The 22,819-nt window shown below is 40.2% G+C and overlaps 1 protein-coding gene across 2 annotated transcripts in view; it reads right to left on the bottom strand.

Moving 5' to 3' along the window:
* The window catches only part of LOC133462653 (latent-transforming growth factor beta-binding protein 2-like), a 125,136-nt gene that overhangs the window by 49,627 nt on the left and 52,690 nt on the right, over positions 1-22,819 (bottom strand). For both annotated transcript variants that reach the window (XM_061743994.1, XM_061743995.1), the window contains exons 4-8: positions 21,043-21,305; positions 19,960-20,178; positions 13,886-14,092; positions 11,069-11,352; positions 9,561-9,663 (exon numbers count right to left, since the gene is read on the bottom strand). In XM_061743994.1, coding sequence (XP_061599978.1) covers positions 9,561-9,663; positions 11,069-11,352; positions 13,886-14,092; positions 19,960-20,178; positions 21,043-21,305 — 1,076 coding nt within the window. The remainder of the gene's footprint in view (positions 1-9,560; positions 9,664-11,068; positions 11,353-13,885; positions 14,093-19,959; positions 20,179-21,042; positions 21,306-22,819) is intronic.

Here is a 22,819-nt window from a genome sequence, read left to right as displayed (position 1 = left end):
GTTAAGAAAGGTGCTTGAACATTACAGACTCAATTCACACAAGTGCATTTTTCCTCAAAGAAGGGACCTATATTGACCACATCTTTACAAATGCAGACCTGAATCTAAGAGACAGATTATGCCAACATAACTGTTCCAATGGACGCCACATCACTACACCGCTTCCTTCGTATGGTTATATGTTTTGCTAATGGCATCTGAACTTAAGTGACATCACTTCCTGCTGAGTAGGGATGGGCGGTATGGACTAAAAAAATGATCACGATAATTTCTGGCATTTATCCCGATAACGATAAAAATGACGATAAAAAAAACAAAAAACAATTCAACTCCACCTTTTTAACTATAAATCTGTCACCACATTCAGTCTTTGGACCCCCCAAAACACTGCTCTAAAAGATACTAAATGCTACAAAACGTCATCAATGGGAATTTATCTTTCTTTCTTTCTTTCTTTCTTTCTTTCTTTCTTTCTTTCTTTCTTTCTTTCTTTCTTTCTTTCTTTCTTTCTTTCTTTCTTTCTTTCTTTCTTTCTTTCTTTCTTTCTTTCTTTCTTTCTTTCTGACTCCTTTCTTTCTTTCTGGCTCATTTCTTTCTTTCATTCTTTTATTCTTTCTTTCTTTCTTTCTTTTATTCTTTCTTTCTTTCTGACTCCTTTCTTTCTTTCTGGCTCATTTCTTTCTTTCATTCTTTTATTCTTTCTTTTATTCTTTCTTTCTTTCTTTCTTTCTTTCTTTCTTTCTGACTCCTTTCTTTCTTTCTTTCTTTCTGACTTCTTTCTTTCTTTCTTTCTTTCTTTCTTTCTTTCTTTCTTTCTTTCTTTCTTTCTTTCTTTCTTTCTTTCTTTCTTTCTTTCTGACTCCTTTCTTTCTTTCTGGCTCATTTCTTTCTTTCATTCTTTTATTCTTTCTTTCTTTCTTTCTTTCTTTCTTTCTTTCTTTCTTTCTGACTTATTTCTTTCTTTCTTTCTTTCTGACTCCTTTCTTTCTTTCTTTCTTTCTTTCTGACTCATTTCTTTCTTTCTTTCTTTCTTTCTTTCTTTCTTTCTTTCTTTCTTTCTTTCTGGCTCATTTCTTTCTTTCTTTCTTTCTTTCTTTCTTTCATTCTCTTTCTTTCTTTCTGGCTCATTTCTTTCTTTCTTTCTTTCATTCTTTTATTCTTTCTTTCTTTCTTTCTTTCTTTCTTTCTTTGTTTCAGGCTCATATCTTCCTTCCTTCCTTCCTTCCTTCCTTCCTTCCTTCCTTCCTTCCTTCCTTCCTTCCTTCCTTCCTTCCTTCCTTCCTTCCTTCCTTCCTTCCTTCCTTCCTTCCTTCCTTCCTTCCTTCCTTCCTTAAATCAGTCTTTACACAAAAACGTCATCAACGGGAATTTATCGTTTTTAATCGCGAGATGACAAATTCTTACCGTGGGAATTTTTTTGACGGTTTATCGTGAACGGTAAAATATCGCCCATTCCTACTGCTGAGAAAATTAATTCAGGAGGCTTTTGAGCATCTCAGATCATGTCCTCCCAGTTGTAACTTAACTCACAACTTCACATCATTCTTTTTTCAGAGTATCATAGAAGTGAGCAGCACAAAGCTATAGAAGCGAGCTCAAAAGTAGCAAACCCCACAGAAGAGAAGGGTTGAGTCAAGTGTTTGACTCCACCCAGTAAAAGCAGCTGCTAAAAGCAGGGCTGCAAACACATGGCTGAAAAGACAATTAATGTACTGCACCTCTGCATTTCGTCATATATATGCGTCACAGTAATATCCACACGAATGCCATGATCCTAAATGCATCGTAAGTGGATGATTAATGTTATTCACTTGTATGTGTCATATCATCATCCAGTCAAAGCTCAAAGAGAGTTAGAAAGCATGGTATGCAACATAAAAGAGGACCGAAGACATAAAACAAACCTGCTAATCACTGCTTACCAAGCAAACAAAGCTATTCCCATAGCAGAGTGCTCATGGAAAACAAGAAAAGCCACATTGTATTTTTGGCCACAGCTCAAGCAAACCAAAGTGTTGACTGAAAGTCTGCTATGGTATGATGTAAATCTGGATGCCTACCTGGCCAAGCAGCAGGAGACAAGATCTCACTTGTTCTCTTAACACCAGACAGCGAATGAACAATAAACACATATTATAGAGCAAATATCCAGTGTTAGCCCGCCATCAGATGCTCACCCAGTAACTCAAAGCTCATTGTAAAAGTTGTTATTGTGCTGACCGCATTGTTTGAGGTTTAAATTTTCCCCTGACAGGAATCTAAATACGTTACATCAAATAAACCCTTGCAATTGGTCATGAGTTCGTGTCATTTTCCCAGGAGTGACTGGAATGTCTGGCACATGCAGATTTGCTGGGAATGAAGTCCTAGAAGCTGTGATGTGTTTCGGTCCTGCTGTGACGCAGTCGAGCAGGCAGGGTCAAAGTACCTGAGAGTTGAAGGAGCAGAAATGGGTCAGTATGAAGCGGGTAGCGAGAAAACAGGGAACTGTGTCAAAACGTCCCCCCCAACACACACACACGACCGTCCCACCTCATCATCTTCCTCTACACACTCCTAAAGCTAATCCTCATCCAAAGTTTCTGAGTAATGAGCTGTCGTAAAAGGGTGGTGGCCGCGTCCTCCTGCAGCGATGGCATCAGGGCCTGTCTGGGCTGAGTGACAGCAGGGCAGATAAAGGAAGGTCAATAAAGCTTAATATCAGGGAGACCTCTCAAGCAAATAAGAAATTCGCCATGAATCTGAGAGACAGATTATGCCAAATGGTTTAAAATGGCTTGAGAGGAGGGGAAAAAGAGCAGGAAAAACTTTTTGTAGCTTGGTATGCTTTCATTTATAGTGTACCAGAAAGTGGACACGATACGCTCATCAAACTTAATGTGCACATAGGATGTAATTTGGGAGACAGAACTCAGCCTTTCCTTAGGCATGCCTGGGATTCAAAGTGCTGGTCATTGGAATATAGCACAGTTGATGTTTATTGTTCCCAGGGAGCAATTTGATTGCAGTTAAGTTTGAAAAACCAGCTGCAGTTCAGTATAAAAGAAGCTGACGATGGCTTGTTCAAAACTGTTACTATAAGATGTATATGGTCTCAACCTTTTATTTAACCAACTTCAACGATTTGGGGCAGAAATACAGAGTCTTGAGTCTTGTGAAAAAAAGAAAAGAGTGACAACAGGGCCATGGAATTTCCCTAAACAAAAAGGAAAAGGATGATATTATCCCTAAAAGATTTAATTACGTACAATTTCTCATGCTTGTTTCTACAATTATTTTTTTTAGGAAATATAGAGCTACACTGGCAGTGGCTTGCAAGAGTGAGCTCAAGCTGCGCATCATTAGTGTCACCCTTGGTTACGGACTGTAGATGCAGACTTGTCTGCGTGCTTCCCATTGTTGATTATCCATTTAGCCCTTTATAACAAAAGATTTCATCTTCCCTCACTAATTTATTGTCCATCTTCGTTCAATTGTGCTGTGCCTTCCATTCCAGTGAAGACTATTCAATAATATTTGCTCAAATTCCCCTAAACCTGAAAGTGTAATTCAAATTTCTTGAGCTTTCCTGATTGCTTGTGCTGGCCAATCTTATTTTAGCAAACCCCTTATAAAAAATGTGCTAACAGAAACGCACTGATGGCAATCCAAATGAAAGGATGGCTTGTGCAAAATAAGAACATATGTTAAGAGAAAAAGAACCAGGAAACAGAGAAGAGAAACTGGCTAAAGCAATGTTTGTTATGGCTTGGGGAGAAGGCTGCCACCACTTTGTTTCCATTTTACGGAGCCAAGGCGGTGTATCGAGACCCTTTTTCTTCTGTGTACAGTGAGCTTATGAGATGGGCAGCTAGTAGATGGTGAGGACATATCTATCCATTAACACATACAGTGGGGCAAAAAAGTATTTAGTCAGACACCAGTTGTGCAAGTTCTCCAACTTAAAAAGATAAGAGGCCTGTAATTTTCATCACCTCTCAACTATGAGAGAATTATTTGGTCAATAACAAAAGTTCATCTCAATACTTTGTTATATACCCTTTGTTGGCAATGACAGAGGTCAAACGGTTTCTGTAAGTCTTCACAAGGTTTTCACACACTGTTGCTGGTATTTTGGTTCATTCCTCCATGCAGATCTCCTCTAGAGCAGTGATGTTTTGGGGCTGTTGCTGGGCAACACAGACTTTCAACTCCCTCCAAAGATTTTCTATGGGGTTGAGATCTGGAGACTGGCTAGGCCACTCCAGGACCTTGAAATGTTTCTTACGAAGCCACTCCTTCATTGCCCGGGCAGTGTGTTTGGGATCATTGTCATGCTGAAAGACCCAGCCACGTTTCATCTTCAATGCCCTGCTGATGGAAGGAGGTTTTCACTCAAAATCTCACGATACATGGCCCCATTCATTCTTTCCCTTACACGGATCACAGGAAACAGGTGCCATTAATACAGACAAGGAGTGGAGGACAGAGGAGCCTCTTATGGCCTTTTTGCACTAGTACCACCTCAGCTCGCTTCTACCCGCCACGGCCCCGTCTTGCGCTTTTGCACTAGGGGCTGAGGCGGTTAGAGCCGCTCCAAGCAGATACTTTTTCTGTAACCATTCTGGCGAAGTTCTAACCGGGCTGAGCCGGGACTATTTCTGACATCACCCCCTCCACGCCTCTGATTGGTCGGGGGGTGGGGCCGTCAGACGTTTGAATCAGGAAGCGGGAGTCAGAGCAGGAGCGACCCGCGGCTCGCAGCAATTTTATTATACAGCACAAACGTCTGTTTGGTGATCCAACTCTGAGGTGCAGATGTTCATAAACCTGGTGGCTGACGAGAGAATTAAAAAAGGGATGTAGACGGGCTGTTTTTTTCTCAGCTGCTCGCGGCTCCAGCTGATTTCTCATCTGCGCCGACACGAACAAAGGTGTTGCGCAATCGAGTACGTCACAGCAGCTTCACCCAAACCCCCCCACTTCTCCCCTGGCTGTGGAAAAACAAACGGGGACAAAACGGGTGGAGCCGCGACGAGCTGATGCGGTACTAGTGCAAAAGCGCCATTAGAGAAGAAGTTACAGGTCTTTGAAAGCCAGAAATCTTGCTTGTTTGTAGGTGACCAAATACTTATTTTACTGAGGAATTTGCCAAATAATTCAGTAAAAATCCTACAATGTGATTTCCTGGATTCTTTCCCCCCATTTTGTCTCTCATAGTTGAAGTTACCTATGATGAAAATTACAGGCCTCTCTCATCTTTTTAAGTGGGGAAACTTGCACAATTGGTGGCTGACTAAATACTTTTTGCCCCACTGTATGATGCAACATCAGAAAGGCTTTAATGAGTCGCTTGTCTACATCAAATCTTTACCAATAACATACATTTAACTGCTTCTACCTAAGAAAGTAAGCATTTAAGCTCTCCGTAATATGAGCATCTAGGGCTGGGCGATTTTGGACAAAAATAAAATCCTGATTTTTTTCTCTGAAAACCCGATTTTCGATTTCGATTTTGATTTTTTTGGTAAAACTACAAAAGACAATGGAATAAATTGTTTCAAATATTTTATCTTTATTTTTAAAGAAAAATAGCAAACAAATTTCCCTATTGGGAATGAAGTGCAATTGAAAGATACTGTAAATCCTCGAGTTTAGTAAAGTGACAACATTTACAATTTTCTTGACCAAACAAAGATGACTAGACGAGCTCTGTCTGTAATGCAGCCAGCTTAAAAAAAAATCGATTTTCCTTTGTTTAACATCGATTGTGATTAATAAATCCGATTTAGATTTAAAATCGATTAATCGCACAGCCCTATGACCATCTATGTTAACCCCCTTTTTGGAGATGATGACACTGTAACCCATGACAAACACATTTGAAACAGATCCACATTCCTTCATTGATTACCAGTTCAGTGTGTTAACCATCTGGGCTTGTTCCAAATGACACGGTACATTCACAGTGTTTAATGTAGTTTGGATCCCATTAAGAAATGGATCAAGAATTTCATATACATCTTCATCCAAGTGGAATTAATTTGGTTTAGTGGTTAGGTCTGCTCGACCCTGATTATCCACGCTCCTGCTTCGAGAATAGTTTCCTTATTCTAGTTGTGAAGGGATAACATCAAGGCAACATCACTGTATAAAGTACTATCAGAGAACTGTGACATCTTTAAGTAATCACAAGGAAAAGCTGCCATGGAATGATTCCAGCGCATGCGTTCTGAGGCTTAGTCACCCCAACACCATTTTTTTTTGAATAGCGACAAGTGTTTTTGTTTGATCAGAGCTAATAAAAAAGGAAGGAGGACAAGCTCTGGGCTCTCTGTGGATGTCGATTAAATGTTACTGGAATAGATGGAAGAATTGGATGAGTTCATGTGGGAAGATCTGGGACTGATGAGCCTCAGTGGACCAACTTTGCTTGATCTGACTGTTCTCATCACACACGCAGAGAGAGAAAGAGAGAGAGAGAGAGACTCAGAGGGAAAAGAAGGATAACACTACCTGCATAACCCAGGGGAGGAGATTCAGAGGGAGCCAAGGCTCCTGTGGATGTGGTGGTTACTTTATGCTCAGGGGATGTATGATCTGGACCCTTTCAACATCACTGAGAGTAGGGCTGTTCGATTAATCGATTTTAAATCATAATCGCGATTATGTAATTAGAACGATGTTAAAACGTGAAACTCGTAAAATCGATTTTTCACTTTTTTATTTATTTTTTTTACCTTGTGTGCACACATATTAATGATTGATACCATATTAATGATTGATGGAAATACCTCTCAATACCTGCGACAAGTGCCCCATCGGAGAGGCTCTTTAGTGTAGGAGGGGGCGTTGGAACATGCCACCGGGCAGACCGGCTCGTGTTCCTCGCAAAAAACTTGCAAATGTGAATAGCAAATGTAATGACTGACATTACACACCTCTACCTCCTTCATGGGTTGCATTATTATTTAGCATGCAAAGACCCAGTTTAGTTTAATTAGAAAATGTCTTGTTTTATTTAATTGGAAATATAACTTACTGTATGTTTGCCAGTTTGCTGATTTTTTTTTTCAGAGATAAAACTTTATATTTTATTATATTTTTTAAAACTTTTTTTCAACTTATTTCACAGAGTTTTGCACTTTATTGATTCATTTTTGGTTTAATAAGAGCAAAGTTTGCACTTAAAGCCCAATGGGGCAAATGTTCAATAAAAAAACAGCATATTTGAAATCATTTCTTTGCCTTTTGTCAATTCACAAAATAATCGTAATCGTAATCGAAAATCGGATTTTGAGAGAAAAAAATCGAGATTTTATTTTTGGGCAAAATCGAACAGCCCTAACTGAGAGTCACAAGGAAAGCTGCCCTTGAGCAAGAAAGTCCTGCCAGGTCAGCCTTGGACAGCAGCAATGTACCTTTGCTGACAAAAGTGTTTTTTTAAGATGACCCCAAAACTACACAAACAACTCTACTCCAACTCCACACATTTCAAGGATCAGATTCCTTTTCGGCATCTTAATAAATGAGGGCTTATGTAAGCACATTGCTCTCTTCACATTCTCTCTAGATTCAATGATCTGCTGAGAAGTTTTCATACTTGAGGACAAGCTTGAGCATCTCAACGCTACTTTCATAAATTGCAATTATGGAATGAGCTCAAAGCCAAGGACAATGATGTTTTGTTACTCCATCTCAGTCAGAGGAATGGGTTTCAGCCTGTTCTGGTCGATCTGGATCTCATTACAGGCCAGGAATCCTCAGCATTTGGCTTTTAAAAAGCTTCAGCTCTCACCAAGATGGAGCACACGGGCATCAGTGCCTCCAAAATGTCAGCCCTCCTTCATATACACCTCCTAGTGACACAACAGTGACATAACTGCCCTGAAATGCCTATATGTACAATTAAAGACTTCACAGACACACCCAGACTGCACAGACAATCAACTTATTTTCAAAATATGTCACTGTTTTAAGTGAGGCTGATGTAAATTTACTAAAATTCATGTGCATACAGGAAGGAAAGGCTTAAAATCCTGCGAGCATCAGAACCTCATTATGCTGTAGTCATAAAGGCAAATCCTCTGCAGGGACAGTAAAAGGATGAGGTAGCCAGTCTTGTCCTGAGTGAACAGTGTATTTCCAAGCAACTATAAACTGACCATTGGTAGTGTTGTACGCCTAAACATGAAATGGGCTTTTATGACATAATTATCACACACTCAAAAGGAGACTCACAGGGGACTCATATAAAGCCATACAACTTCTCCCTAAGCTGCAAGCTGACACCAGCTCATTCATTATGAAATTATATCAATTATATAACATCAGAATGAGAAAATCTACTTCAGACCATTCAGAGAAGAATGTACTGTGGTCAAAAGATAAGTCAACATGTCTAAACTAAGAAAAATAACTTTCTGAAGGAATTCTAAGTATTTTTTTCTTAGTAAAGTTCTTACTTCATTTTTCCCTCTATCATTCCGTTTGCCCTTTCATGTCTTTCTGCATGTGACCCTACAGCCTACAGAATGAAAACACAAAAAAAAAAACATCTCCACAAAAGATGAGAAATCAGGGTATTCACCCCAAAACTTCAAAGGAGGAAGGTGAAACATCTGGGAACCAAAAGAGATCATGCTGGGGACTTAGAGCAGAAACCTGAAATTCCAGGGAAGACAAACCGTGTGAGGGAAAAGAACGGATCGACATCTATTATCGATGGAAGAGACTGAGGTTTCACATCTGCTTCTGATTAAGTTCCAGTCAAAAATGGTTCAGGCAATCTGGCGGCCAAGTGGCATCCATGGGTATGGCTATAATATGACAGAGAGAGCTGGGAAATAACCAAGTATCCCATGCAGAAAAATGCTGTAGCCGTTTCCCATGAGGTCTGCACCAGCGGAGGGACGAACGGTGACTCCCTACGCACACAAGGCTGTCAGACTGAGTGACAGTCTCAATCTGAAGTGGATGGCGCTGCCACCCACCCTGTTTTCCAGAAAGCAACCACCCTGCTGCTTCTCCTCAAACCTACCGCAGCTCTGGTTGGAAAGCTGTTCATTTCCTCACTCTTTCAAGGCCACTTTGGCTCTCTCTGCCCGCGGAGTGGGTGGCATGACTGCCAGAATCTCATCTGTATGCTAAATGTGTTTTCATTTCCTTTCCAGTTTTGGTTTTATGGAAGCGAAACCATCTTAATTTGAATCACTTGGTGCAAGGACGAATCAGAGCGCCATCTAATGAGAACTGCAGTGTGTTAATCGTCATTAGTCCTTGTGTTTAAGCCTGTGATAAATACTGTGATGAAAAAAATAAAATCTATCAGGCATAAACAATGGATGCCAAAGAATATAAAATAAATCACCTGCTAATCTCTTCACAAATACAGCACGAGTAGAGAAAAGCATCAACAGGAAGAAATTAGATTAAAACATATAATGGAAACACACACACACACACACACACACACACACACACACACACACACACACACACACACACACATACAGTACAAACACACATTCACAAACAAAAAGAAATGTTTGGATCTGATAGCTTTTGTCCCGAGGGCTTACCTGGTTTGGCCGGGCACTTCTGGCACTTATTTAGACCCCAGGATGCACCGACACTTCCACAGCAATCATCCTGTTTGGTTAGGCCTGGCAGAGGCTTGCCACACTACAACAACACACATCTGTGTTTAATCAATGAAACAAGTTTTTGGGAATTGCAAGTTTGTGCGTGCGTGCTTGTTTATGTGTGAGTGTTTGTGTGTTGGCAAGGGCGTTAGTGTAGTTATGTCAGAGTGTGCGTAAATACATATTCTCCAAGGACAGAGTGAACCAGACACATCTGATATTATTTAGTTGGAGGAACACATAAACACAGACCCCTAAGACCAATTATGAACCGCCTGGTGTGCCTAATTAAAGCACTCAGTTAATTGTGACGAGAGAGTCCTATCAAACTATAGTTAGTTGAATTTTTGGCCTGTAGAGATAAAACTTAAGGGTATTTATTTTCCTGCACGCGAACACGCTTTCATGCTCCTTTTATGTTGAAGTTTTGCTCTTCTTTGGCATTGTGTTGACAAACCGCAGTTTTAATTCCTCTAATAAAGTTGCAATTGAAGTTAAGGCACGCTCGTCAACACGGCTAATCTGGGGTCAAGGGACTGAAGTCCTTTCCTCTCCTAACTTGGTTTCAATACACGACTGTGACCACAGCCAGCTTGTTCTGGTCGTTCTTGACCGTACAAAGAACACAAATAAACAATATGGGCCAGACAGTGAACACAGACACCACAAAAAGCCACACAGAGAACCACATGCACCATTTCAAGCTTAACCTCTGTGCTCTGACACATCCTGATTTATAACAGGCGTCTTTTATAGGAAACTGGTGGAAAATAAGATGAGCAGTGTCCCATGGTCACATAAATCCTGAACTTTACATCATATTCAATCAGACGGCCTCCATTCCGGAAGTTTTAAAAGAAACTGGTTGTTTTAGATTGTGTCTAATGGTTTTAGCCATTTTTTTGTTTTTGTATTTGCCTCATTTAGTATGCACTTATTTATCTTTAGTTGTACTTGGATTTATCTTTAATCTATCTGTTTTTGGTTGTTATTTGTTTTTTTCATTTTCTTTTTTTCATTTAGGAAAATTAATTTTCTTTTTTTTCATTGTTTTCTGCTTCTTATTATCTTTAGTTTTTATTAGTTTTTGTTTTTTGTCTTGTTTTTCTTTTTAGTTGTTGTTCTTTGTACTTGTTATCTACTTTGTTTTATTCTGTTTAACTAACATTTTATATTGTACTGTAAAAGTTTTTTAGAAATGTATATTTGTACTGTTGGACCCCAGGAAGAATAGTTGCTGCTGAGGCAGCAACTAATGGGGATCTGAAATAAATAAATTAAAAAATAAATTAAATTCCCATTTGACACAGCAGCTATGGACAAAATGATGAAAACAGCAACTGTGCTATACTTTAACCTACTAGTTTCAGTGGCTTGATCGTGATTTTGGAGATCAACAAGTGTAGTCTACATGTACAGTGTGTTTCAAAGACTTAACACAATACCTGTCCATCAATTGTCTCCTGAAAGCATCTCCCGACATGTTCAACATGGCGGTTGAACGTGGTAGCGTGGCCGTTCTCGAACCCGTTGGTGTGTGAGTGTCTGCCGTTCTGTTTGCTGGTGTGTTCGTGTCCATTTCCTGGCTGGGATCGCTGCTGGACGGAGTGAACCCCATCCGTGGTGGCCGGCCTGTGCCCATGTTGAACTCGAGCTACCTGGTGCACCTTGACCTCAGCCTCTGCTGGATGCTGAATGTGGACGTTCACCAAGGATGGATGGAGAGACGCTGGAACAAGACAGATCCAGAGTTTGTTCAAACATACTTGATGAATAGTTCACGTAGGTGGAGGCAGCTTCAGCTACAACTTAAAAGCTTTATATACAGTACATACTAGGGCTGGGCGATATATCGAGATTTTAATATATATATCGATATATTCTCAAACGCGATATAGTACGAGACAATATCGTTTATATCGATTAAAATTTTTTATTTTTATATAGCTTATTTTGTGACAAATTGACTTGAATGTTTTATTTGAGATTTGCACAAATGTTTTGTTATTTGCACAACTGTCAACCTCAGTGGAAAAGTCTGCCTGTTACTGTCTACATTGTATTAATTGCACAGTGTATTTTAATTTAATTGTTATGCAGGAAAGGGATATTTGTTTTATTTTATTCAAGAAGCATTTTTATTCTATATATGCAGGCAGTTTATTTTTATTTCATTTGTTTTATACATTTTGATATTGTGCAGACCTCTGTTAATAAAGGAACCTGTGTGACATTTGGCACGAGGCTTTGTATTAAAACTGACTGTTTTTTTAAGGGTTTGCCTCAGAAAAAAATGAAGCTAACAGAGATGCTATGCTATAATGCTTTGGGGGAAACCCCAATTATGGCACAGAAAAAATATCGATATATATCGAGTATCGCCATTTAGCTAGAAAATATCGAGATATGACTTTTGGTCCATATCGCCCAGCCCTAGTACATACTGCCATTTTTGAGCAGCCACCAAACATTTGAAAAATACACTTAATCAAACAGCGTCTTTATTTGCAAATTATGATATCAAGAGTATACTGGGAATTCCTGGCAAACTACCACAACACAGCAAACAACAACAACAACAACGAAAACTCCAAAGACTTGTGTGATTTTCTGGTTTAAATCAATTCATTTTATCAACCAAAACCAGATTGGCAAAGAGCTGAGAAGATGTTGCAATGTCTGAGTGAGAGACTGAGTGAAACCATCTTTATTTAAATAAACATAAACAGCCTTTCTTCCCAGAATTCCAACCCACTCATGAATCAATCTTCTAGACAGGCAGCAACATCCAGGAAGACACCACTTTATGAAGTGTCACCAACATAAATCTCCCACCCATTTAGGGTTTGCCATGTTTAGATACTGACTGAGATGCAAGGATTACATTAAAAATAGAAGAGGATGAGAAGAACATTTCATTTTTCTATTTATATAAGATGAAGTTTCTATCCTGTTTCTGATAACCACTCCTGTTTTGATGAAAGCAGCATTGTGCAACAGTGTGAGGATTTCCACTGAGTCATCATTAGATAATTTGCTCAAAATAGAGTCTGACCTCGTAGCTGGCCAACAGAAGCGAAGTACTACACTGTGAAAGAAATCCTGAAAATCAAGGACAGTACTTTCAAGAGTTTTCCCTCTTAATGAATTTCATTTTGTGGCATAATTCATGTTCTTGAATTTGCTTATAAAAACATTGAGCAATGGGAGCAACTGGCCAATTCCAGGGTGTCTTGACAGTTTTACTTTTGATGGGAAAAGAATAGCCAGGGAATCCATGGGCCCGTTTTGATTCTCCTTTGAAAAGCATAAAAATATTTAATAATGAGAGCTACTGAAAATGCTGACAACAACCCAGCATGCTACTCTCAACCAGGCTGTTATGCAATGATTCCCATCAGTAGAAACTTTGTCACTATATTTTAAGAGTGTGGTTTATAATCATTGATGATTTGTAATATAGTCCATAATAGGGCTGTTCGATTAATCGATTTTAAATCGTAATCGCGATTATGTAATTAGAACGATGGTAAAACGTGAAAATCGTAAAATCGATTTTTCACTTTTTTTTATTTATTTTTTTACCTTGTCTGCACACATATTAATGATTGATACCATATTAATGATTGATGGAAATACCTCTTGATACCTGCGACAAGTGCCCCATGGGAGAGGCTCTTTAGTGTAGGAGGGGGCATTGGAACATGCCACCGGGTAGACCGGCTCGTGTTCCTTGATTTTTTTTTTCAGAGATAAAACTTTATATTTTATTATATTTTTTAAAACTTTTTTTTAACTTATTTTACAGAGTTTTGCACTTTATTCATTCCTTTTTGGTTTAATAAGAGCAAAGTTTGCACTTAAAGTCCAATGGGGCAAATGTTCAATAAAAAACAGCATATTTGAAATCATTTCTTTGCCTTTTGTCAATTCACAAAATAATCGTAATCGTAATCGAAAATCGGATTTTGAGAGAAAAAAAATCGAGATTTTATTTTTGGGCAAAATCGAACAGCCCTAGTCCATAATAAATGCAAAGACACAGAATATATGAATAAAATGTTACAAATTATTCAACAATAATGACAAAAGGAGCTTATTGGTGGATAATTTGCATCAATGTCAGAGGATATTCAAATTTTGTTTTCCAAAAAAGTGAAATCTATATTTATTTGAGGCACATATATACACGTTGTCCTAAAGAGATATTACTCAGAGCTCTACCTTGTCACTAGTCATGTTAGTATTATAATAGTACTTACAGTCCTGATTGGACAGCGGCAGCGTGTACTTGGTGTGGAATGGAGATCTGGGTCCCTGGTGGACGGCATCAGTTCGGCTGCGGGGAGTGGGTCTGGCAGGAGGCGGTACTGCCAGGTGGCAAAACTTTCCTGTTGAGTTTGACGGACACCAGCACAGGTCTCTGCCAATGCACCGGCCTCCATTTTGACAGGGGATTTGACAGAAATCTGCAGAAAGGGAAGGAGGGATGCGAGATTAGCAAGCACAACATGCCACATTAAACTGCACTCAAAGATTCTGCGTTATTCTGCAAAATCAAGTTTGAAAGTTTTATACTTTTCTCAGACTCAAATGCCAGGTTTTTTCCGTCTTTGGAAATTGTTTGGAAATCTGTTGAAGATGGTGAAGATTTTGCTTTTTTTTTAAGAACCATTATACTGCCAAATATTTAACAAAAGATTTAAGTTCTAGATACTGCAGCCCTTGTAAATCATTTACTGCCAAAGTAGTACATTGTATTTTATTTATGCTGCAAGTGCTAACACAATGAGCAACGCAGAAAAGCAAAACCATCTTCGACCAGAGAGAAAATAAACCAATGAGGCCATATTTTCCTTTTGCTTCCAACATATTGACTCAACAGTATGATATATAGGTAACATTTTGTTTCCCTTATATACTGTATGCTAGCCTCTGTTATGAATAAGAACCTAAAACCAGCTATAAACATTTGCAATTTTCTGTTTAGTCTTGTCTATTCACACAATCATGCAATAGTCATATGTGTTGGATACACACTCGCTCCCCTGGCTCACACCAGTTGCCTACTACAACCACTACAAAAATGATCTACACATATGTGATAAAAGAAATGATTCTTTTGGATCCAGATCTGAGAAGTAAATCCAATGCAAAGTGCCATCAGTCTGTAACTTCTTTAATGGCCTACAGGGGCATGCCTCTAGAATAGTGTTTCTCAATCCTGGCGTACTGCCCTGCATGTTTTAGATGCTTCCCAGTTCCAACACACATAATTCAAATCAGTGTGCAAACGATGATGACAAGCTGATGCGGTGATCCAATCATCAGAATCGTGGTATTGAAGCAAGAAGATGTCTGAAAACCAGGATTGCAAGCATTGGTCTAGAGGCATATATAAGTCAGGCTGTAGGAAAAACACCATCTTTCCCATTTGTTGCCAGTTTCCGTAATGTGCTTATGGTCTTAATGACAAGGTCTGAGCTTACTTCAATGCAATCCAATGTTCTTTTTCTACAAGTTTTGTCGAATTTTGAATTCAATAAAGAGTAAAGCATGATTTGCGTTAAGGCTGGGGTAACTTGTGACTTACACATTGTTAATTATAATAAACCTTTTAACACTAACAAGGTACAGGCAATGTGTTTTTCATATGTGGCTGCCAAGCAAGGTAAATGCTGCCTGGCAGTTGTCATTTCCACACATCTTGGGATTTAGTGCCTTGGCCAAAGACCCTAAAGCATACAGGGAAGGAAATCTTGCAATGTGGGAGCAATCTGTTCTTCAACTGATCTTCCCACTCATCCTGCCCATAAAGCCTTATAGGCAAACGTAAGGTCCATTGCATTTCTACTTTGGAATCAGAGCCTACCTTATAACTTTTGGTCCTGACAGCCAAAGTACCAGATTCAGGTTAGCAAAAGGACCCATCAACACTTTGATTTTCAAAGCAAACAACTGCGTAGGACAAAGGGTTCTGAGCTAGGTTATGAAGATCTAAGACTGTAGGCAGGTCCTTTAACGGTCTGGGGAGAAGCCATGGCGGTGGGAACTGTACCAGGGCTGACCTCCTCCTCACTTCTTTCAGCTGTTGTGTCTCAATAACAGTGTCGACCCCAGTAGGATCCACTGACCTAGCAAACTAACTCGACGGCAGCAATGCAACACTGTCACTGTTTGTTAACTGCTGATAAAATAATACAAGAAGATGACAATGGGAAAAGAGAAAAAGACATCAAAATAAGATAAAGTAAACATGGAAGAAGCTATGGCACACCCAATTGTCCATGACAGCAATTTTTCAGGGTCATGGTGAAATTCCTAACCTAAATTGGGACTAGCCTTGTTACAGGGAAGTCCCTGGTAACGGAGATGCGAACAATCTCCTTTACCAGAAAGTGTCTGTAAAATTACCATGAACCCAGAAAAACAAAGAGAACTGGTGTAGAACCAGAGGTGGGTAAAGTAGCCAAAAATTGTACTCAAGGAAAAGTACTGTTACTTCAGAATAATATGACTCAAGTAGAAGTAAAAAGTAGTCATCCAAATAATGACTTGAGTAAAAGTAAAAAAGTACTTGGTGAAAAAACTACTCAAGTACTGAGTAACTGTTGAGTAGTGTCTGAATTATGTTTTTAACACAACCATTCAAACAGAAAAAAGTACAAAATAATCATCTTCAGTTAAATTAAATCAATAAAATAACAAAATAAATTTAAATTAATAAAAAATAAAAAATAGCTTGAATTAAAATAATCTTAAAGTAAATTCAAGTACTTTAATAAATAATAAAATAAATAAAATAACAGAATAAAAAAATTAATTAACCACAAGTAGCACAAAATTTCAAGCCTTTGTACTTTTCCTTTTTAACCAGGCAGAACTAGAATAAACCCATGAACTCATATAAACTCTGTGTGTGTTTGAGTCTGTGTATATGTGACAAAACATGCAAAAACAAACATTTTTCCCAAAGAATCCCTCAGTGATGTCATGAGATTGACGCGTACGTCGAGGGGATAAAAGAAAAGTAACAAGCTCAACGTGGCCTAATGTAGCGGAGTAAGAGTAACAGTTTCTTCTTCACAAATCTACTCAAGTAAAAGTACAAAGTATAGTGATTAAAAACTACTCCTAAAAGTACAAAATTTCCCAAAACTTACTCAAGTAAATGTAACTCGTTACTACCCACCTCTGTGTAGAACTAGTATAAAACCAGTGTATTCTCTAAGTTTGAATATCTTATTACGTGCAGAAGGTATCCGTGAATACTGTCCACTTTGCCCATACTTGAGAGAGGTTCAAATAATATTTTTGAGAAGAAAAGTTCAACGTTATATAACAATATGGCTCTATAAGATAAACCTGGTAAACCAATCTAGGGAGATTCTTGTTTTTAGAAATTAACATTTTTATATTTTGGAAAACATAATAGTTAAAATATTCTCTAAATACAAATTAGTTTCTATTCTGTCACTCATTTCTTTTCCACATTTCGGCTTAAAAGAATATCACATTTCTCCATACTTTCAAGACTGCAAAGGAGCACCCTCTCACATAAAGATTTGATAATAAGAAACAGAATGGGTAATCCTAGTATGAAGGGCATGTTTTTTTAGTTTCCTGTAAGTAGGCTTGCAGTAAACAGTGACAGAGATGCGGCACTGCCCCTTTGCGCTGCAGCTCCCTCATAAGCGTGCTTTGCTTCACATCAGTAATTACATACTCCTGAACAGGGTAGTGAGTGATGATCCGTGACTCATCCAATAATCATTAGCTGGCACGGGGAGACAAAACCGGAATCTCAGAAACAATCAAATCTTGTACAAATTTCAAAGGGAAACAAATGCCTCCAAGTAAAAAAAAAAAAAAGAATACCAAAACAAATTCGGTCTACAATTTCAGACATAGTTTGCAATACACCATAAAGAAGGGGAAAAGGGCCAGTACCGGCCAGATGGTGTTTGACAGTGCTTTCACAGACAGACTTTTCACGGACCTTATCTTTTGGCATAAAGTATAGGTGCCAGGCCAGCACCCTGCATACCTGGGCCTGCTCCCATCTACAGATTTGCCCTGACATGACCTCTCCTAACTCAAAACATCAAAGCCAATAAAATGAAAGCAAATCCGTCCTGCAATAATGAATACAGCAAACTTTTTTAAGGGGTGCAAACGATGGAAAAACAAAGCATAGTCCTTTATTAAATTGAATTAAATTTTTAGTTCTGCTGTAACACGATATGAGGAACTGTTTAACAGGAAAGTTAGAGATACAAATGGCCCACATACTGTCATTAAATCAGGCTGGGATGGTAACTGCATCCTCTCTGGTTCACTGACAGAACGTAACACACCAACAAAGTGTAAACAGAGAACAGAGAGACACTGGACAGTCTCGATGGCATGTAGAGCAATGAGCTCCCTGTCACGTAGCATTAACAGCATTAAGACTGGAGGAGGACAAAGAGGAGGAATGGAATAAAATTAGAGAGTATAAATAGAGATTGAAATGGATTAGGGAGGAATGTTAACATAATAGCTTGAAAACAGAGAAGACACAGTAAGAGGAAGAAAGAGAGGAAAGGCTGTACAGCTGAAAAAATTATGCGAGCCGAACACAGAGACTAAATTTGGCCCGCAGTGGTGTCCAAAAGCACAAAAAGGTCTCCTGTGATTTGACATGCAGGCTAAATAATCATCTGGAGAGACTATTAAAACATCTCGATGTGAGATGCGTGTCTGCACGGGTCTGTCTGGTGCCAGTTGTGACCCGGCATGAGGCAGGAGCAATTCATGGAAAACATGTATCCCCTCTCTCCATCCAACTACCTCACCAGCAGACAAACACTTTTCACTCAATTAACAGACATCTACACTTTCCACCCAGGCTAATATGTAACTTTGAAGTAAGAGTCGTACATGGGGTGTGAATCAAGAGTCTGTTATAATTATCCAGCCAGATTTTACTGCACCATGTAGGCAACATAACAACAGCATGAGATAACTGTTTGCTGTCCACTTGACATTCCTCAAGTAACACGCAGATCCAAGCAATAACAGGATACGAGTCTAAATGGAAAGCAATTTTTGTAATGTTCGTTAAAGCATGCTTTTATACATTGACTGAAGGAAGTTTTTTCGAGAGGAAAAACAACATGTTGAGGGGAAAAGTGGCAGTGAAGGGAATTTAATTGTGTGCGAGGCCTGTTTCAGGATGCTGAAGTGTTTAAAGTATCAGCACCATGTCCTAAAACCTCACCAGTGGGCACATAAATCTGCAAGAGCAGCCTAGTTTATATGTTAATAAGTCTGGCAGATTCGCTCTCTGGAAAGCCTAATGCGATTAGGTGAGAGTGGCTTGACCGCCTGCCTGTTTCAGTTTGTCTTAAGTGAGGTGTAATAAACAGGACTTGTGCTCTGTATCCCAAGATGTTCTTGCTTTGTGGTGATGCTCACACGGGAGAGCTTGTTACATGTCAATGCACACAACTGACACGATTGAGATGTTACATATTGCATGTTTAAGGTTAGAAAAACATACATGATTAGTGGTTACACATATCATTATTCATGGGTGTCATCTGAGACAAGACAACACTCTACAGATAGGTTGGCATCTCATGATTTTTACTTCAAACTCTGAGTTATGTTTCATGTTTAATTTATAAACCTGGTCTGGAAACATACAGAAATGCAAAAACTCCCACTGGCAGTGACCACCCACTCCTTTCCCATGGACACCTATGTGCAGAATTCAGAGCAAAGCCCTCTGCATAAATGGCAGGTTTAATGTAATCCCTATAAAATCTGATTCATGCTGCTACCTTTTCACTCTCTCTACTGCTCCCTCTCCTCTTTCATTAGTTTCTGCTCTCCCAGGGAGCATGTTAAATGGTTAACGGCGGGGCCAACCGCGAGGTGCAAACCGCAAATAGATGGGGCTAAGTGCTCGGAGCGTGGGACCACCAGCACCACGTGTGTGTCTACGAAAGGGAGATTAGCCCTCTTCCACAGAGCCCACTTTAATTCTGTTCTAGCCATGTCTCAGTTTCTTTCCCCATCTATCCTTCTCCTTGTCAGTGAGAGTTTTTAGCTCAGCTTTCAGTTTTAATCTGTATCGCTCTGCCTCCCGTCTGAGCTTAGTATTCAACGGAGACAGCGTGACACTGGGAACCCACTTTGCCCGGCTCACCTCTTTAAAGCAAGAATGACATGCCAGAATTGAGACACCGAGAAAGTATGTGAAAGTAAGCGAAAGTGACACTGCGAAAGCAGAAGTGAGACAAAGGACGAGTACAACAAGGATGAATCTGGACCTGGTTTCAACACTTACAGAGTCTGAAGCCCTGGGTGTTGGGCAGCTGCTGCTGCTGCTGCTGCTGCTGTTGCTGCTGCTGCTGCTGCTGCTGGTGGAGTGAGGCCTCGCTGTATACGGTCGTGATGTCGCCCTTCTCGCAGCTGTTGTAGCAGCGGCCACCGTTGCACACCCTGCGGCACATCATAGGTGTGAAGACAATCTTAATGCGGTCCAGGCTGGAGGTGAGGTTGGCCCCTGGAAAACACACACACACCTGCATGAAAAGAAACAGCAGTGGAGACGCGTCGGAGAGGAACTGCATCCTTCCCCACTTAAGCTTCACAGTGACTTACTCCCCGTCTAGGCAAAGGGAGGTTTATAAGTGTAAGGGTGTGTGCTGACTGTTAGCCAGTGGCACGCCGCAGCTGAAAGAGCGATGTGCCACAGTTGAGCAAATGGGAAGAACAATACTATTAGGCATCGGGCAAGCGTCCAAGCACTTTATCTTTGAAAGGAGGTGGTTCGGGTGTGTGTATGGGAGGGAGACAGAAAGAGAATAAGTGCAAGTGAACATTGTGTAATGGGGGGATCTGGTCAACAGCCGTTGCCCTGGTACAAAGGAAAAATACAAGCCAGAACAACAGACAGCTGTGAACGCTGGATGATATATCAGAAAAAGGTGAAGTAGTGAAGGGAGGGGAGGGGGATTAGGGAAGACAAGGTCACATTAGTTTTTGTTGTGGCTAATGGCGCCAGAGTCCAGTGCCTGTCACGCAGAAGAGGTGACAGTGTAGATTCAAAGCATGTAAGTCCAAACACACACAGTTACTGCAGCCTTGATATGAAACGTCTGTCTGTGTGATGGAGGCCATGCAGAGGGTGAGGTGGGTGGACAGAGGGATGAGTCGTCTGGGACGCTGCCAGTTTTTTTTCTTGCTGCAAATGTTCCGATTAACAGTGACACCATAGGAAGTGTATGCACATATTGCAGCAGCTGTTAACGGTGCCAGAATGGGAAGTGCTTGTTTTGAAGTTTCTCGGGAGGAGTGGAAATTCACAGATTTACGTTTGTTGATATCGTGACACGGGCAATATACATGTTCAGCTTTTTGTTCTTACCTGCTGGCAGCAAAGCGTTGTTGAACTGTCCGTGCAGCTGGCCGTTGCCGGTCGGCCTGTGAGCGTTAAAGGAGGGTCCTGTGTGTCCGTTCCTGTGTCCATACCAGGTCCTGTGCTCGCCGCCATGACCGTCAGCATCCACGGTGCTGCTCGGCAGAGCGTTGGAGGTTATTGGCCCAGACGATGATGGATAACGTTTCACAGTCCGGGAGGTCCCCGTCTGCTGAGGGGAGGAGTCCGAGAGTCCCCATCTCACTTGGCTCCTGCCAATCACATCACCACAGAACCATAAACATGTGACCTTAGACGGTGTCCACGTGTAATCAAAGTTGAAAAAAAAAAGAAGAAAAGTTTGTGTGTTGTCAGTGAGGACAAAAGATTATAGCATTCCTGAGAAGGGGCGGGGATTCATTGATTTTACTTAATTAATTGTATTCATAAAGCACAATGATTCATAAATAAGTTTGTCTTAATTAAAGGAGCATGAGGCAGGATTTATAAAAAAAATGCGTATACGTTTTAAGTTTTCTAGTAATAATGTCAGATGAAGCGTTCCAAACTGAAAAGAATGAGCCCTGTAGCGTATCTCTCCGTTGCCTTGAACAGGCTGTGTGCTGCAAAATGCGCTGCAATTCTGGTCCCTTCTTCCACAGCCGGCAAACGACCCAGCGCCACTCAAAGCCCACTAAAAAGTGCTACCAAGAAGAAAACGAAGCCTTTATCAGAGACAAGTCGCGAGTCGAAAAGAAATTACGAGCAAAAACGGGCAGGCACACGAGTAAACATTGGATACGCGTTTGAGTCATGGAGGCAGCTTCAACTTGAATTGGGACTGAAAACAGATGCTGACATGGCTCATTTCCTACTGACCAGGTAAGATAACATTGTAAGTCATATTTAGAGCTTGATTTGAAAATCACATGAGATTACCAAGGAGTCGGAGTGGCCTAAAGTGCTAAGTAGCATTAGCCGCAAAGAAGTAAGGAGTCCGTGCGCACTCCCGTGCCGGCTTAGCTGTTGGCTGCAGGAACCCCGACGGCCGTCGTGGCGCTAATGAGTCTCATTTCTTATTCTTGCCTCATGCTCCTTTAAATAATGCAATCAGTCTTGAAGAGCACAGGGGTTCTCAACTATCGTGTACTGCAGAGAGGCAACACTATCTCATCTGGTGAAATACTGAGCTAGTCATTCATTAAATCTTGAAAGAGTAAATAATTAACGTTTGATTATCAAAAGATAAATTAGCAGCCAAGCGAAGGAAGTAAGAGTTACTGATCTCAATGTGTAGATGTGAGGTTGTGATCTCATAAAAGCGTGTGACGGGTTGACAGGCTTTTTTCTGACTGTAACCAACCAAGGAGCAATATCTTGATTTTTTCTTTACTGGATTGGAGGAATTGAACTAAGGTAGACAAAGCTCAACCATAACTTCAAGGGAAATTATTTATTTACCAGATAACATTTGACTTTTAGGTCAGTAATTGAGTTTTGGTTGAACCACCGGAAAGCTGAACCTGTGTGTGACCTGGAGGAGGTCCCGGCTTCTGAGGTAGATGCGGGCCTACTTGAGTTGTAGCATTGATCTTGGAATGCTGGGATCCAGCCCCAACAAAAACATCTGGCTTCCACTGACCTGCCCTGACATCCAGTCAGCAGCATTAAACATCTGATACACGAGACAGACTGTTCCACAAAACACACCTGTGTTCGTGAATGTATTAGGGGCTGTAATCAAACCCCTAATGAGAGCATTAAGCACGTAACATTCATTACGTCA

Source organism: Cololabis saira, chromosome 16 (assembly GCF_033807715.1).
Source record: "Cololabis saira isolate AMF1-May2022 chromosome 16, fColSai1.1, whole genome shotgun sequence".
Taxonomy (NCBI): Eukaryota; Metazoa; Chordata; class Actinopteri; order Beloniformes; family Belonidae; genus Cololabis; species Cololabis saira.
Note: the sequence above shows the minus strand (reverse complement) of the source record. Positions and strands in the feature narration are given on the sequence as shown.